The sequence below is a fragment of the Cinclus cinclus genome, chromosome 14 (genome assembly GCF_963662255.1).
Source record: "Cinclus cinclus chromosome 14, bCinCin1.1, whole genome shotgun sequence".
Taxonomy (NCBI): Eukaryota; Metazoa; Chordata; class Aves; order Passeriformes; family Cinclidae; genus Cinclus; species Cinclus cinclus.
Window position 1 is genome coordinate 2,721,647 of NC_085059.1, and position 17,963 is coordinate 2,739,609.

At 50.1% G+C, this 17,963-nt stretch overlaps 1 protein-coding gene across 1 annotated transcript; it reads right to left on the bottom strand.

Annotated features, from left to right (window-relative positions):
* Positions 1-1,532: 1,532 nt before the first annotated feature.
* Positions 1,533-17,708, bottom strand: DELE1 (DAP3 binding cell death enhancer 1). The gene is made up of 11 exons (XM_062502434.1): positions 17,602-17,708; positions 17,391-17,490; positions 17,190-17,310; positions 16,740-16,880; positions 10,495-10,550; positions 8,775-8,868; positions 7,918-8,060; positions 6,927-7,085; positions 6,012-6,104; positions 2,647-2,803; positions 1,533-1,789 (listed from the first exon to the last, which is right to left on the bottom strand). The coding sequence occupies exons 1-11, from the start codon at positions 17,706-17,708 to the stop codon at positions 1,533-1,535; spliced, it is 1,428 nt and encodes a 475-aa protein (XP_062358418.1).
* Positions 17,709-17,963: the final 255 nt, after the last annotated feature.

The window sequence follows — 17,963 nt, forward strand, 5'->3', positions numbered from 1 at the left end:
AACTGAGATGCAGCTGTACAAACCATGAAGGAAGCATTTGTGGCTGAGCCCTGTGGGATTCCTCAGCACCTTGGGAGCACAGGTAGAGGGACAAACACCAGCACAACCTCCCATCTCCCTCTGCAAAGTTGCTTTGATGTCCCTGTTAGAGGACAATCCTTACAACAAAAGTACCTCATAACAAGCAGGTTTAAAAGGAGACAAAATTCCTGCCTCTTGGTTCAATTTCCTGATTCTACAAACTGCTTCCAGCCCCCCCAGCCCCTCTCCCATCCTGAGCGATGCGTAAACACGCTCTGGATTACCACAGCATAGGAAATCCACCCCAGGAATTTCCTGCTCCTTGTATCCTGCTTGATAAAGGAAATGGTCTAAGAAAGTTTGGTCTGAGCAGAAGGAGAGAGCAGACCAGGAGAACAATCAGATGTGTTGAGAGCTGGCTGCGCCCCTCCCTTACTGCATGGAGAAGTTCAGGATGGGGCCATTGCCTTTGTTTTGCAGAGCCTGATCTACACAGAGCACCAGGGCTACAGGAAGCTGGGCAGTTTGCACAGATGCCCTTGAACCAGTTCAAACTGGTGTGAACAAATGCCTTTTTCCGGATTTAGCTGCCCCAGTGGAAGAAATTATCACACCAGCTGCCCGCTGCTGCTGCTGCCAGTGGTGCCTCCCCACTGGGAGCATCCCTTATCCACTCTGCTGAAAATGAGCTGGCAAAGTGCTCAGCAAATAGGGACAGGATGGATTGTGAAGCAAACCTTGGTCTTTGTGTCTCAGAGAAGAGTGCCCATGGGAGCAGCTCCCTGCCTGAGCAGCAGGAGCAGGAGCAGGGACAGGAGCACACCAACATGGTGCAGGATGGCCCTGGACAGATGTCACCTCATTGCTACAACAGGTGGATCTGTCACATCCCATAAAAAACCTGGGCCCTAATGATGAGATTTCACTCTCTTGCTTGCCCAGAATTGAAAGCAGATTAAACTGCCATAATGGCAACCCAGAGCCAGCCTACACCGTGCTGGTAGCAGGGCCACTGTGGGGACTTGCCTTGTAGACAGAGAAAATTGCCTCAGAGAGTGTGGGCCAGGACAATCCCAGGGTTAGTTGCCAATGTCCCCCTATAGTGGCTTGTAAACCTCCCTGGGGGACCATGAGCAGGACATGTAGGGTTATTGGAATTGTGTGCAGAACCACAGAATGGTTTGGGCTGAAAGAACCTTAGAGCTCATCTTGTCCCAGCCCCTGCCATGGCAGGGACACCTTCCACTATCCCAGATTTCCCCAAGCCCTGTCCAACCTGGCCTGGGAAACTTCCAGGGATCCAGGGGCAGCCACAGCTTGGCTCTAACACAGAAATGCAGGTGCAGAAGCAACATCCCTGTGTGGGAGGTAAGAGGACTTGGTGGTGTAGGAGATACCACAAGGTTTATTCTCAAAACCCAGGTATTTAAAAATACCTCCTGTTGCATGAACAGAGAGCTTTCTCTTTCCATTCACTGCCAGCCTGGTTCCTTGCCCTCGTGCTGCCTGCTCTACTGCCAGCACTGCTGGGGCTCCCAGCCCTGCAGCTCCAGTGGCACAGTCCTGGTTCCAAGGGCATGGCTCCACCCTGCACTGCTGAGTAGCATCATGTGCAGCCTGCCTGTGCTCCAGGACTGGGGCAGGCTGAGGCCACACTGTCCTGGCTGCCTGTTGTGAAGACCTGCAGATACAGGCTCAATAGTCCAGAAACTGGGGCTGGAGGAGGAAGCTCTTAATCCTGAAGGGAATGGATGCTTTGTGTGCACATCTGAAAGTAAAAACAAGGTGTTAGTGACACTGGCAAAGGCTGGACATAATCATACAACCACAGAATCACAGAATACCCTGAGCTGGGAGGGACCCCTAAGGACCATCAAGTACAACTCCTGTCCCTGCACAGACACCCCAACAATCCCACCCTGTGCCTGGGACTGTTGTGTAAATGCTTCCTGAACTCAGACACATTTGGTCCTGTAGCCACTGTCCCCTGGGACCTTGTTCCACTGTTCAACCATGCTCCGGGTGAAAAACCTTTTCCTGGAGTCCAACCTGAACTTCCCATGACACAGCTCCAGCCATTCCCTCAGCTCCTGTCCCTGGTCACACGGAGCAGGTACTGGAGCTGGCCCTGTGCTGCCCCTTTAGGAGGATGTTGAAAACCAAGAGAGCTCTGCCCTCAGTCTCCTCTTTTCCAGCTGAACCAAGTGCCCTCAGCTGCTCCTCCTCACACGGCTTCCCCTCCAGACCCTTCCCCATCCTCGTGACCTCCTCTGGACACTCTCTAATGGTTTAATGTCTGTTTTATACTGTGGTGCCCAAAGCTGCCTGCAGGACTAGAGATGAGGCAGAGCAGAGCAGGACAATCCCCTCCTGGCCCAGCTGAGGATGCTGGACCTGGTATCCCCAGGACACAGTTGGTCTCTCTAACAGAAATGATTCTGTGACACATCACACTGTGCCAACAGCTTCTCCAGCTGGACTGGAAAGAGCTGAGGAGAAGTGGTGCCTTCCCTCCAGCACAAAGAACTCCTTTGTGCCGTGGCCTCCTCTGCCACAGGCCTCGCTTTGCCAGGGTCACCTCCCCATGCAGTCCCCCAGCCCCTGGTGCCCTGCTGGCCCTGGTACCTTGCAGCTCCTGCTCCCAAGCCTGCAGTCTCTCCTGGGCCTGCCTGTTCCCAGCGGCTGCCGACTGCCGGTAGTGCCTCAGTGCTTCTGCCAGGCTCTGCTGCACTCCCAGGCCCTGCTCGTAGCAAACGCCCACGTGGAACCTGCTCTGGGCATCCTGGCACAGCCACCAGCACAGGAGAGCAAACACAGAGTCTTTAGCACCTTCTTCAGAGTTTACTGCTCTGTCTTTGGTTGCTTTGTTAAGTTTACTGCTCCGTCCCCCAGTCTGGCTCTTAGTCCCCTGGAGAGAAGCAGAATCTCTGGCTCTGCTCCTTCCAATCCCTTTCCAATTAAATTCACTGATTTCCCTTCAACACCCAGGGCTATGGCAGGGCAACAAAGGAGCAGCTGGCTCTGCAGAGCATCCCAGTTGTCTCAGAGGTCAGAGCTGAGGTGTCCTGGGCAGCATCACATCCTGATCCCACCCAAACTCTGAGCACACCCGGAGACTGCCTTAAGAGAGGTCAAGCCCAAGTCTTGGAAAAACATCACAAGTGGCACAGAGGAACTTGCTGCCAAGGGTTGGGAAATTCCCCTTTAACACAGGAGTGCAGCACTCTCCTGCTCAGCCCCACCTCATTCTAGTCCAGAAGAAATGTCAGGCAGCAGAAATGAAGTAAATGAAGCAAATATGCACTAGAGAAAAAGCACCTGAACCACTCAGACTTATGTAACTTCTGGGAATGAACTGGAAAGCAAAGGTTGGCACTGCAGTGAAGCCAAATCCAAACCCAGGACATGTTTATGTGTCAGCTGCGCACTTTGAGATCCAATGGGAGGCAAAGGGTCTCAGGGATCAGGAAAGCAAGATGACACTCCTGAAGACATGAAAAAGACTGCACAGATTCATGGATGGTCACACAGACCTTTCCAGAAACAAAATCAGCAGCACAACCTGAAGACTGTGACTGCCAGAAGCATGATCTAAACGAGGCTTTGCAAAAAGGAAAAAAAAAAGTAGGAAGATAAAGAAAAAAAAAAAACCAAAAAAAACCCCCAAGTAAGTAGCAAGTTTTAATAAAGCCACCAGAAAGGAACATATTGCAAGTATTGCTGTCTGGGATGTAGCTGGTAGAGGCAAGTGAAGAACTCAAGTGAGTGGGTGCTTTGCAAAATGTTGCAAGTCTCAGTTTATGACAGCAATAAACTCCATTGGAGATGAGATAAACACGTTGAAGGATTGGCACTTCAACTGTGACAAGAGATAGGGTTCAATCAGGAGAGATGCAGCACCATCTCTGCCAGGATGAACATCTCAGAGCAAGCCTGCAGCCAGGGAAGATCCCCAAATTAACAGGGCAGAAGTGACTGAGACACCTCTGGAAATGAGAAACAGAACTCTTTAGGGGTTTATAGGGGTTTATATTGTGTGGCTGCATGTAGGAAATCAGGAGGATAAAAAGTGGGAAACAAAGTAGAGCACGGTTCTGGTGTTGGAAAAACACTTGTCAGAGTTCCCAGCTTGGCTCTAGCAGAGAGAACAACCACAGAAATGCTGAATCCATGACTTTTTGTGTTCTTTTCCTTTTTCTGTACTTGCTTCATCCATACCCAGAGTTCCTTCAGCCAACTAAACATAAATTCCAGCTCCAGGGTGATGGGAAGTTAACCTGCCCATGGAGCTCTTCTCCCAGGAGAATGGGGACATGCCAGGGAGCCCAGGATCAGCCTGCCCTCAAGACTGAGGCTCTGGGGCATCCACTGAGCAGCACAAATGGGGAAGGATGCTTGGGGTCTGAGAACTCTGACCAAAACATGCCAGGGGTGCACCTGAGGACCTGCAGTTACCTGACAGATTTGGTGTTATTAACCAGTAAATGCCAGTCATCTATTTAATGGGATAACTCAGTGTGATACTGTTCAGCATAAACCTCTGACTCCAGGCTGGAAAAAACAAGCTAAGGATGAAGCTTAGGAGAGATCTTTAGCAGAGTTAGAACTAAATACAGTGTACTGTGATGTCTGGGCTACTGTGGCAAGCCAGGCCTTGTCCCACCAGACTGAGAGTGTCTCCATGCTGCAATTAGGGTGAAAACCCAAGTGGGAAAGTTTACAATGATGTTATTCCATCCAAAATGGCCAAACTTACTATGAAGAGTTAATTAAAGAAGATCTCACACAACTAAGGAGTGGGCAACACAAAAAGGAAACAGTATTGTTAATAATGCAACGTAGTGCTGACAGCAAGAAATGTGGGAATCACACTGAGACAGCTCCCTGAGACCATCTCATCACTGCTCAGTGCCAGGCAAAGGGCAAGCAGGGCTAAGAATTATTGGAAGGGAATGCCGAACAAAGCAGAGGAGCTCATTATGTGAGATCCATAGCATACCTCCATCCTGAGCCCACTTTTAGTCTGAGCATCTTAAAATGGTCAAAGGAGAATTAGAAAAATAGGCAGAAGACTGACAAGCAAAGTGGAACAGCTTAACTACATGGAGACACAAACTAAACCAGCACTCTGCAGCCTGCAAAAGGAATGACTCAGAAAGGACACACTAAAGGGCACCACAACCACAACTATTAGCCAGCAGAACAGGCAATAGCTATTCATTATTTTCCATTGCACAAAAGCTGTGGGAACTGAAGTTAAAATGAACAAGATCTTCAGAAAAAAAAAAAAAAAAACAACAAACCCTGGCCATTACAATGCAGCTGAAAACAAGGGGACAATGGAAAGAAACAGAACTGTGGGATGAAGAAACCTGGCTGCAAGACATGGGATCCACAGTCCTGCTCCTCTAAAGGTTGGTGGGGGTTCAGGTTCATGCTGTACACTGTGGCACTTCCCTTCAAGAAAGAGAAGCCTGGACCACTCAGGGAAAGTGAAAGCAAGAAGATTCTTGGGGATCTAATATGGTCTGAGAAGAGAAACAGCAACAATGGGGGAAGACTGAACAGAGATTCAAGTATTTAAGTATGTTACAGGTGCCTGAATTAAAAAATAAATCCAGAAATAGTCTTTTCATGCTCTCTATAAAAGGAGAGAAACAATGGGCCAATTCTGAAGAACAGATTTGAGATAAACATAATGTTCTCCCAGTGATGCAGTAGTGAAAGCTTTTGACTGAAGAGGGTGTAGGTGCTCCATAATGGGAAAGCTGAACAATCCTGGAAGCTGGATACAGGCACTGGTGCTGTAGGAACTCCTCCAGCCCAACAGGGCTGTATCTGCAGGCTCTGTGCCCAGGGCCCATGTCCTCTCCAAGAGGCACCAAGGCTCACACTAGGCAGTAAAATCCTGACACTCCCATTTCCAGGAAAACCTGAAATCCTGCACCTGCAGATCCCAAGCTGAGGACAATCCTGGCAGGATCACTTACCCCACTGTTTGCTGCCTGCAGCAGGTACTTCAGACCTCTCTTCTCCTGGGGCTGCAGCCCCCTCATGTAGAACACTCCAAGATAAGCCTGTGCCTGCAACAAAACCACACGGTCCAGATCAGCCAGGATTTGAATTATTTGTTTTTTTTTTGACTGGTTTTTCAAGCTGCTCAAATGCTGGGGTTACTGTGGCAGTGTGGTGAGGACCCTGCCTGGACAGGGGCTCTCTAGAGAGGCAGGGCTGCCCTAAGAAAAATCAGCATGACATGGTAACCACAAAGAAATTGCATTTGAGACCTAAAGTATCATTTCAAACTGGCTGTGGGAGTCAGAGCCAGGGAATGGCTCCCACCTGTGTGCTGTCCCCAAGATCCAGCAGAGGCACCCCCTGAGCTCCAGGAGGCAGAGGCACTGCCAGCCTGGCATTCCCAGGATGAGATGGCACATGCCTAAATGCATCTCCTGCAGTGGGAAAGGAGGGCAGGAGACACAGATGAGTCATCTCAGAAAGTCACAGATACAAAATGAGGATCTGTTCTTGCTTCAAGCACTGCAAGTTCCTCCAGCAAGCGACTTGTACTCTTGGAATTGAGAGGAGATGAAAACTGTGTTTTCACAGCTCTCCCAAGCCGAAGGTTTAATGTAGGAGCCCCATTAACAACAGACAACCAACATGTGGCACAGTGGCCCTGTCTGCAGGCGGGACTGTCTCCCAAACACTGCCAGGAATACCAACAGAGAATCAGAGAATGGTTTGGGTCAGAAGGGACCTTAAAGCTCCTCTAGTTCCAACCCCTCTGCTGTGAGCAAACACAAAGACATCGGAAGGTTTTTCCTTCCAGTGCCACAGACGCTGTTTGCTGGGATGTGGCTCCAACCCTTCAGAGCTCTCTCCTCTGACCTGTGCACACCAACCTCTGTGATCCCAGCCCCTGCTGCTTGCTCCAGGAGTGTCACAGCCTTGTGCTGCCTGTCCCAGGGGCTGCCAGGGCCGTGCTGGAGCAGGAACCTGGCGTAGCGGTACTGGGCCATGGGGTGATGGCTGCTGGCTGCCTGGGAATAATAAAAACCTGCCTGAGAGAAAGAGACAAACTCAGGTAATGCATGCCCTGAATGTAACATGGCTCCCTTCAAGCTTAACCTCTCTGTCTAGACCCATCAGAAGCTGCATCCCTTCCCAGAGCCCTCCCACACCAGAACTGGGTTAGGTGACAGTGGACTGTGACCAGCCCAGAGCTCTGGAACCACCCTGCCTTGCTCCACTCAAACTCCCCAAGCTGAAGGGGGTGGCACTGGGCCAGCCATGACTCAAACCAAGCTGCCTTTGCAGCTCTTCCCAGCTCCAGCAGCTGCTGGCCAGCTTGCACTAGGTGGCAGGCTGCAGTTGCAGGAGCCAAACTGGAGATCTGAGAAGCTCTGAGATGTGCAGTGGTGTTTTAAATACAGCAACATGACAGGTTTCTCCTTGGAACCCTGCTGGGTGCTGGTAGCACAGTCTTGAGCACCCGGAGAACCCTCAGAAGCTGAGGGAAAGGGATCTCAGAGCACCTCTCTGAGGCGACTGATGACACTGAAAGCAGCTCTGCAAAGTTGCAATTTTTATTATTTCCAGGATTTTCTCTGAGTCTTCAGAGCCTGGGCACTGCCAGGGAACAGGCTCCCCAGGGAACAGGCACGGCCCCAAGGCTGCCAGGAGTGTTTGGACAACACCCCCAGGGATGCAGGGTGGGATTGTTGGGATGGTGTGCAGGTCCAGGAGCTGGATCAAAGATCCCTGTGGCTTCCCTCCAGCTCAGGATATCCCATGACTTTCCCACCCACACAAAAGGAACGAAGCTCCAAGCACCCAGCACAGATCCCTCTGCTGATGTGTGCTGCCCACACCCAACTCCCAGGTCCTGGATACCTTTTCCAAGTCCTTTTCTGTGCCCCTGCCATGCTCGTAGCACAGCCCCACGTTGAACTGGGCTTTGCTGTAGCCTCGATCTGCTGCCAGTTTGAAGCAGGTGAAGGCCACCCGGCAGTGCCCCGCCCTCATGCTCTCGATGCCTGAGGAAAACACAGCCTAAAACCACGGAAAAAAGGGAAAAGCACCTGGCCACAACCCAGCCTCCAATGCAGCAACCTCCCCCACAGCCACTGGGCCTTCCTTGGCTCATGCCAAGTGCTCTGGGCCACTTCCAGCTGGCTCACCAACCCTCACTCCACAGTTTCCCAAAGAAAAATGGCAACGCTGCATTTTAGGGATTTTTTCTGGGCTCATGGCAGAGAGGGATCACAGGCTAACACAATGTATGGCTCAGAAACAACTTGCTTTTCAGTGCTGCAACTAGTGGTGTATATAGGGCAGGGACTTTTCTTAGCTCATTGCATCTTCCTTCTGCTTTTCTTAGAGTTGCAATCCTGCAATTGCTTTTTCAGCTTGCCAGGAAAACTGTGAGCTCAGACAACAAAAGAAGGATACGAGGATATGACATCTTGTGTTGCAAAAAAGACAAAGATGGCTTAATTTCCAACTACAGATGTCAGGACAACCGTGAAGGCTTCAAGCAAGCCTGGATTGAAATATGCTGAGAATAAATCAGGTGGCACGATGGGACAAAGGGCAATAAATCTATCCAAGCACAGTTAAAATTGCTGAAAGGAGGCTTCAGCTTGGGTATTTGCCATCCCTGCCTTCTCACAAGACCTGCAACCATTTGGAGGTCCTCCAAAATGAGAAACCTGTGGTTTAAGGGCAAAACAAAACCAACTCCACATTACCAAGGATATTCAAGGCAATGGAAATATCAATTCGGAAAATCTGCTGCAATTGGAAAGCGGCTTCCTCTAAGTGCCCTCGCTGAGCTGGGTCACCCTGAGGAGTCAGAGAAAAAAAGCTATTAAAGACAGCTAAATCGTATCAAGCCTAGAAGAGATTCTTGCTTGGAAACCAAGCAGTGAGACCAGTTTGTACGGTAGTTCAGTCATCAGGAGGGTGAGGTCATGTGCCCACACAAAAACCTCCCTGTCCTCCACAGCCACCTCGCTGGGGAAGCTGCATGGACAGGCATCAGCAGACCTTTCAGAATTCAGCAAATAACCTGATCCTACTCAGAGCAGTCTGCAGGTCCTCCCCAGGGGCAGCACCCAGGGAATGGCTAGAGCTGGGCCAGCAGGCTCAGACTGGATTTTGGAAGAAGTTTCTTCCTCTAGATGGTGCTGGGGCACTGAACAGGCTCCCCAAAGCTGCCAGAGTTCCAGGAGCAGCATTTCAACACTGCTGCCAGGGATGAACAGGGAGGGATTGCTGGGGTATCAATGGAGCTGGACTCATGGTCCTTGTGGATCCCCTCCAAACGAGGATATTCCATGATTCTAAGATAACTCCCCTCTCCAAAATTAACATTACCCCTTGTTCCCTCCCTCACATATTGCCCAGAGCAGAGTCCCTGCCAAAACATCCTCACAACCTTTGTACCTGCTTGACCCAATTCCAGCTGAGCTCCCTCCCAGCTGGACTGAGCACTGCCCAGTGCTGCTGAAACCCTGCAGGGCACAGGGTTGTGGGAGGTTATGGGAAGGGGCTAAGCCCTGCCCAGCTCCACACCATGAGTGGCAGCACACAGGGAATGGGGAGAATGCTCCTTGGCACCCACAGCTCCACTGCTGAGCTGGGGCTACTCCCAAGAGACCCCCAAGCTGCTCCATGACCCAGCTCCAGGCTCTTCCTCCAGCCCTGCACCTCCCAGGATGGGGAGATCCACGCTCACCCCCACAGCAGATCAAGCAAATTCCTCCTTGGTGCCTTTTGCAGGAACTCACTCTGCTAAAAACTGAATTTACTTCACTCTGCTAAAAGCTGAATTTACCTCCTCTCTGCTCACAGTGTCCTTGAGCGATTGCTCAGCCAAGCAATTTTTTTAAAAAGGGAATTATCTGCATCTAAGATGTGAATTGCAAAAAATAGGCAGGTTTAATCACAACAAGAACAATAATATAATTTATGGCCTTGTGACTCTTGAGCTGATGCACTCTCTTCAAGCCCCAAGTGCTTCCCTCTTTACCAGACAAGAGCCAGCCCTGATTTGCAGCATTTGGAGTGACACCACCTTCTCCAGTCATGGGTTGTCTGGTAAACACCAAAATAGCAACAGCATGTAATCACCTAGTGAAAGATTGCATCAAAATGCAAATCCACAGCAACACATGGGTGCTGCTGAATTTATTTTTTTGTTTGGTTGCTTGGTTTGGTGTTTCTCACCATTTTCATTCAGTGCTTCCCTGCCAGAAGTGCTGTTACACAGATACCTCAAAGGATGTGGAAGGCAGTTTATAAATTTTGGAATTTTCTGGCTAAAGCAGAGGTCAGTATATTCTATCTCCTTTTTTTTTTTTTTTTTTTTCCTTGTGTGTGAGGGTTACTTAGGCTGTGCTTGGGGTAGCTCTGGGATGTGTTCCTGCAGGGAAGCTGCAGACAGAGGGGTGGAAAATGAAACCTTACCTTTGCATTGTGAAGAAGTGGCCCCACCCTGGAGCTCACAGGGATTTGGAATTCACCTGCATGAAAAAAAATCCAACAAAAAAGTGATGTTTAGCAGTGCTGCATCTTTGCCTCTTCTCATCCTCTCTACTGCATAGCTTTTTCCTAAAGTTCTGATCTCTCATCCAGTCAGGGACATTAGGAACAGGAGGAATCCCAATCAATCTGACCTCTGGAGCAAAAAAGCAAGCTCTGGAATCCAGCCCTGTGTGGCTGCAGCTCCTCCAGACAGGCCCCTGGCATTATTCTGAAGACCCCAGAAGTAGAGGATCTCCTGCTTCTCCTAAATGTTCCAGTAACTTGTAATCACTGCTTTAAACCCCTGTGCTTCATTTCAAATTAAAGTACTTCTACTCTGGGTTCCTGCTCCCAGGCACTGGTTCTTCTAGGTTTTTTTCTTCTTTACTAAAAAGCCAATTCCTCCTTTTGAAAGTCCTGACACCACTAATCAGCCCCTCTTGATTCCTGTCTGTGATTCTAAAAAGACTGCACCATTCATGTCTTTCAACTGCAGCACTTTTCTGCCAGCCTTGGTTAGTTTTATGACATTTTGCTACTATTCCTGAATTTCCAACAAGGGTTACTGAGGTGCAGTCCCTCTCAGCAGTGTCACAGGAGGGGTGACATTGCCCCCTCATGCCTGGATCAGAACTGCTGCAGCTCCCAGCTTGCCCAGGGCATCCCACCCAGCCCTCAGCTGAGCTGCTGCTCCTCTCCAGCTCCTTCTCCAGGTCATTTCTTGGCAGGGTACAGCTCTGCTTCTGCCAGGGCATGATCAGCCCTCTCAGGTCCACTGGGACAGCCACTCTGTGACCAGTTTCATTCAGAATTATCTGACAGAGCATCTCCAGCCACCTTGCTCAGAGCAGGATTGTGCTGGCAGTGCTTACAGTGGCATTTACTGTGAGAGGACAATGACCTCCACAAAGATGACAGCCTGAGGCCAAGGATTTTTTAACCTGGATCACCACAAGCAGCTGGATCCCAGTGAACATTTTACTCCAGGTGCTGGAGCCTGGATCACTTTGAGCCAGAGCTGTGCCCTCCCTGTGTTCCTTCTCAAGCTGTGTGAGAGCCAACACAAGTGAAAAAATATCATTTTAGGGCCTGATTCCTCAACTCCTGGCACTGTTTGGCTCCATGAGAAGCAGGAGTGCAGCTCCTTGCACTGTGCCACAGCATGCCCAGACAAACAATCCCTCCCTCCCCCCCAGCTGTATTCAAATGTGTTATCTGGACAGGCCCCACTCACCCAACAAGCAAGATCACTGTGGCAAACATGATTCCTATGCAGCATTCCACCAAAAGTGGTGTAATCTGTGAATTTATTAGCTGTTTTCTGTTTCTTTGCAGAGCAGGCATCAAATTATCTGGTATTTCTCACTGTAAGGCTCTATCGTGTATCTCCCTTGTGATGTAATTTGGGATTTTGCCACACAAACAACTGCAAATCCCATGGAAGAAAAAATGGTCTGTATTAAGAATTTTCCCACTACTTGTTTAAACAGCATTAGTACATCCACACTTTCAAGAAACTGTACATTTTGCATAGATGTCTACTCCTAAATCAGAGACTCCTTGTTTACTGTGAAAATGTTGTAATTTGGACAAACCACTGAACCACGAAAAATAAACAACCACTGATTCTGAATTCTCTCAACCTGCAAAGCACCTTGTGCCCTTCTACCATAGGAAACCCCTCCTCACTCAAATCTCCACAGATCAGGGATCCCAATCCCAGAGAAGAGCTGGAAAAAAGCACAGGGACCAACAGATCCTGACATCCAGTCCCAGCTCCTGAAGGATCAGAGAGCCCCAGCATGGTTTGGGTTGGAAGGGAACTCACCTAGTGCAACCCCTGCCATGGCAGGGACACCTTCCACCATCCCAGGCTGCTCCAAGCCCCATCCAACCTGGCTTTGGACATTTCCAGGGATCCAGGGGCAGCCCCAGCTTCTCCGGGAATTCCCTCAGAATCACCTTTGAGGCTGGGCAAGCTAAATTATTCTTCAGCTTATGTTTAAAAGATGGAACTATCACAGCTGGAATTTTCTGTACAACTTTATTTCTACTTCTTCAAACCCAAGCTACAATGCAAACATGACTGCACGTCCTTTTTTTCCAGGCAGTCTTGAAGCTTTCAGTGCTCTGGGTGCCCAATGCTCACATCTCCAGCAGTTAATAAATATTTTTTGTCTCTCTTCACTGTTCATCCTGGACTAATCAAGTGTTGCTCACAGCTAGCTCCAAATGAGGAATTAATAATCTTCTCCTAGACAGCCTAGATTGCTCATCCCAAAACATCCACGAGAACGAAGTCACAACAAGAGCTGGACAAAATCCAGCATTTCTGCCTCGTGGAAAATTTCACTGTTTCCAATTGGTTTCATTGTGCTTTGAAATGAAAACACACTTTTGCAATGTCTGTAATCTCAGAATTGAAATAACGAATTTTACAGTTCTGCCAGGGGTAAAATACAACTCCCCAGGGCATCATTCAGCTGCTGTAACACTGAGACTGGCTGTAATCACCTGCTTGCTCACTCTGTGCCTTTAACTTCCAGCAAAAAGCCTCTAAGTGAGGCAGGAATTGCATGGAAAAAACAAGATGTGAACACAGAGCTGAGGACCTGCTGTAGCAATATCCAGAATGCTATTTAAAGCAAGTTTTAAGTTGATTTCCTGATGTTTTCTTTTTAAACAAGGATTTTGATCCAATAAAACTGGAATGGCTCTTGTGGAAAGCTGAGATGTTTGGATCCACCCCACAGATCTTTGCCACAACAACAGCAGATTGTCACTGCACAGGGAGACCAGCACCAGCAAGTGTGGAAATGAACTGAAGCACCCAGAGAAAGGGGAAGGACATGGAATTCTCTCCAGAAGATCCCTTGCCATTGCTGGATGTACATTCTGCTGCACCCTGAGCTCTGCTCTCTCATGGCAAGGCTCTGCTACCAGATTCCCCTCCATCATCTGCCAGGCGTGTGTCCTTCCCTTCCATCTGTTCTCCCCAGCTTCCTGTTGCATCCTCATTTTGCCAGCCTCACCCTCTTTCAGTAGCTAAACACCAGGGGAAAAAAGAAAATCCTGTACCTCAGGCAGGTTTTTCTGTAGAAAGCAAAATGTAGTGAAAGAAAGGGATCATCAAGCTTTGCTTTCCACGGGAAGATTCCCAGGACTTCTCACATGACAAAACCCTGCATTTTTTCAGGCTCTTCAGTGCAGATTACTAAACCTCTTCTTCCCTGACTTTCCTCCATAAATTCCCACAAAATGGATGCACAACATAATGTGGAATGTAACCCGAGGACTTACATACTGGAGCAAAATCAAATTATTTCTGACATATATTATCTCTGACAAGTGACAGTTGGAGATGCTTGGGAAGAAAGGGTGAGGAGCAGGGATTATAAAGTCACGCTCTCCCTGGCAGAACTTTCCAGCAATCAGCTGTTCTGTGATCTGAGCAGGAGGCTTGGCTGGACCAATTAAGTCTCATTTCAAAGTGTAATTTTACCTAATCACTTCTTGGAACCCATTTGTACTTCTGGCCCATAGCAGCGAGTTCCACAATTTACCTGGGCACTGGCCAAACACAAAATGCCTTTTGCTTTTTTCCAAACTTGCTACCTGACCCTTCTGTGCTTCCTTCTGATATTAGGATTATGAAAAAAGCTGTCCCTATTCTGTTTCACTCAACACTTTTAGTTTCACAGAGCACCAGCACATTCTCTGCCACTTCTTTTTTTTTTTTTTTTTTTTTTAGCTGAAGAGTCAGCCTGTGTTTGGATGTAACTGTCTCCTTGTCATATTTTCTCTGCATTTTTGTCCCTGTTTTTCAGGCACTGTCTTTTCCTTAAGTGTTCAAGACGTGGCTGCATCCCAGACTCACATGAACCCACAGCACTGCCTTGTCCTCAGCTCCTTCCTTCACCATAATTAACATTTAATTGGCCTCACTGCTGCCGAGCACTGACTTAACCTTATCAAAAGCACATCCACAGTGACTTTAAATGTTCCCTCTGCAAGACAATTATTAATTTGACACTCCTCACTCTGCCTGTGTATTTACAGCCACACTCCCCTGTGCACACTCCTTTAACCCACCTGGGGATTACCCTGGCTTTAGTTCTTATGCAATCTTTGCCTGAGACTTTCAGATTTAACTGTCCTGAGGAATTTTGTACCATTTGCTGCTTCTGCTGCCTTGTCCATCATCTTTTTTGTTTTCCCCAAATCACTGCTGACTGTGCTGAACAGGACAGGTTTAACAAAGGATGGGGGAATCCTACAGTAATGGCTCTCCACTGTGAAAACTTTCTTGTGCTTTAAGAAGTTACCAGCCCAAGAGGAGCCCTCTCCATGTACCCTCACATCAGCTTTAATTCTTTAGATAGCTTTGGCTCAGGGTCCTGTCTGGATGATTTTCGGAAAGCTAAAAGCTGGATTATCTTGCTCCACATGCCCGTTGGCTTCTCCAAAGAAGTCTTAATAGATTTGCAACTCTCTCAAGTCTCTGCAAGGGAGCAAGCTGGCCTGAGAAATGGCTTCCTAAATCCTTCCAAGACCTTTGATACAGCCCACTCATCCCAGCATCTGACACCTCTGTCCTGTAGCAGTTTCTATCAAAGTAGAATCACCTTTTTTTGCAGTTCTGTGCCTCAAGCCAACACCCACCCACCCCTTTTTAAAAGCCAAGCTGTGCAATCTGTCAGTGCTCACCCCCCTGGCCACAGAGCAGGTTTGAGCATGGGATTACAGATGATCCTTGGAGGCTCAGTGATCTCCCAGCTTCTGAAGAACAGCTGAACAAAGACCACATGGCCTTAGTGACTTGTCACTGTTCAATTTATCAGTTTGCCCAAAAGCTCTTCCTGTTGACTCTCAGCAGGAGTTGTTTGTCAGACACACATTCACTCCAGGATGTTCAGCTGTGCCAACTGCAGGCATTACTGTCTCCCCTTCTTCCCACCACTCCTCCCAGAGGTCCATGTCCAGTCACCTGCCAGTGCTCGAGTGCTTCTTAATATGCTCCAGGCTAAAGCAGATGGGTTAAACAGTCTAATTGGCAGTTTAGGTAAATTAACCTGGCTGTTTTCCTGGAGTTAATTAGGAGACATGGAAACAAAATGCTCCATTTGCCAACTGATGGGAATGGTAACCTCTGGCAGGAGAAGGTTTGATAAACAGTGATAGGCAGTAGCTGAAATCAGCACAGAAGGAAGCCAAAATTCTGAAGAAAGCAAAAAATGGCCAGCAGCTCTGACCTTTTTTGCAGCACCTTCATTATGTAAATTCCTCCCTGTGAAGGTGCTGAGGCTGTGGCACAGAGAAGCTGTGGCTGCCTCTGAACCCCTGGAAGTGTCCAAGGCCAGGTTGGACAGGGCCTGGAGCAGCCTGGGACAGCAGAAGGTATTCCTGCCATGGCAGGGAACAAGAAGAGATTCAAGTTCCCTTCCAACCCAAACCAGGCTGTGATCCTGTGATTTAGCCAAAAGCCGGGGCTGGTTTCCTGATGTGCCTCTTCTACCACTACTGAATGCTGTCCCCTTGCTACCTGTTTCAGCAGGCCTCCAGCTCCCAACAACTTCCCTGAGGCCATTATCAGTGCTTCTGTATCTCTTGAGCTGTAGGCCTCATGTGATCTTCCCTGGTGTGACTTTAAATTCCCTATGTAGGACAAGTTTTCCTGGGCAAGACTTCAATTTTGTTGGAGTCTATCTTTCTATTTTTATAAAACTCATTTTAATAATGTCTTTGATACCTCCTTCCACTGTCTTATCTATGGCAGAAGAGCTCAGAAACGCATCCTCATCTTGCAGGAAGGGAATAATTCCTTCAGTTTCACACCATGTACACCAGATCAATGGTGCAGCATCCTCCTGAATCCTTCTGGCTGCAAACATCTGTCCACAATAAAAGAACAGGACTGGGTGCTGCAATCAGTCTGCTAAGGCAGAGCAGTGTTGGCAAAACTATTGTTACCTGCAGTTAGAGCACAGCCTTGCCTCTGCCTCCAGGAGGTTTTTTCCTCTTGTGTCTGGACTCTGATTCATCTCTCTGAAATTCTGCCCTTCCACTCTCACCTGGCTCCCCAAGTGTCAATAAATGGCTACACACACTCCTTGGCTCCGAGCTTGCCTTGGAGTAGCTGCCAGGTCCTTGTGCCACAAGGATCCTGCCCCGCAGCACATGGCACGTACCTGCTTCTGCCCAGGGCTGGCTCTCTCCTCGCCCCGAGGGTATGCCTGAGGAGGAATTCTCTGCTACAGCCTCTGGACTTGCTTTCTGCAGGATCTGGGAGCCCAGCTGCTCGCCAGGAGAGCTGGTTGAGGTTTCAGCCACTGTAACACAGAGCACAAAGAGTGTGTCCGCTCCAGGCGACAACAGCGGTCGGTGCGTGTTCTCAGCGCCCTCTGAGCACACCGACAAGCAGGGGGGAAAGTTCGTGCGGCAGAATCCAGAACGGAAAACAAAGGTAAGGGCACACAGAGCGGGCATTGCACCAACTCGTTAAGATGCAGAGATTCTCCTGACACTCTCCCAGGCCCCAGAGCGGCTGTCGGCCTCTCCCAGCCTCACTCGCCACACACCACCAGGCACAAATCCCACTCGGCAGTCCCCGCCGCCCTCCCCGGATCACAGCCTCTGACCTGCGGGCCGGGAGGGCAGCGAGGATCGCCAGGGAAGCCTTCGCTCTGTCCGGGAGTCCGGCAGCGACCGGAGCCACGCGATCTGCCTGAGCAGCTGCAGCAGCAGCGCGCCCACAGCGCCCTGAGGAGAGCGGACACCGTGAGGGGAATGCCCCGCTCCCCCCGGCCCCGCTCGGGGATCGCCCCGGCGCTGCTCCTCACCCAGGTGACGGCGTCCCGCACGGAATAGCGGGGCACCAGGCCGGGCAGCGCCTGCCGCCGTCCTCCTCCTCGCTCCGGGCCATCCTGACACGCGGGCGCCCTGCAATAACAACCGCACGCACACGGGAGCCGTGAGGCCGCGCCGCCGGCCCGGGGAACACCCGAGGGATGAACACCCGAGGGATGAACACCCGAGCCGAGCCGCACTCACCGCTCGGGGCTGTGCCCCCGGCCGCCGCCCAGCCCCGGGGCACAGGCGGGGCGGGCGGGAGCGGGCGCGCAGCGGCCCCGGCCCAGCAGAAGCAGCAGTCGCCACATTCCGCCCGCCCCGCCGGCAACGCGCGGGGCATAGAGACGGGCGGGCACACAGGGGACAGCGGGGATTAGGGTGGCTAAAGGGAGGGCGGGCGGAGCGGCAGCACCGCTGCGGAGCGGGGAAAGAGCGGCACGGGCGGTATGGAGCAGGGATAGAGCGGCACGGGCGATATGGAGCGGGGACAGAGCGGCAGCAGCACCACAGAGCGCGGGTAGAGCGGCCCCGCCGCCATGGAGCGCGCGCACAGCGCCGCCCGC

Excerpts from the sequence above, each read along its gene's own strand:
- DELE1 (XM_062502434.1), bottom strand. The coding sequence starts at position 17,708 with ATGTGGCGACTGCTGCTTCTGCTGGGCCGGGGCCGCTGCGCGCCCGCT. Across the intron at positions 17,491-17,601 it reads CGGGGGCACAGCCCCGAGCG|GGCGCCCGCGTGTCAGGATG; the intron begins GTGAGTGCGGCT and ends TTGTTATTGCAG. Across the intron at positions 2,804-6,011 it reads TGCAGGCAGCAAACAGTGGG|GATGCCCAGAGCAGGTTCCA; the intron begins GTAAGTGATCCT and ends TGGCTGTGCCAG.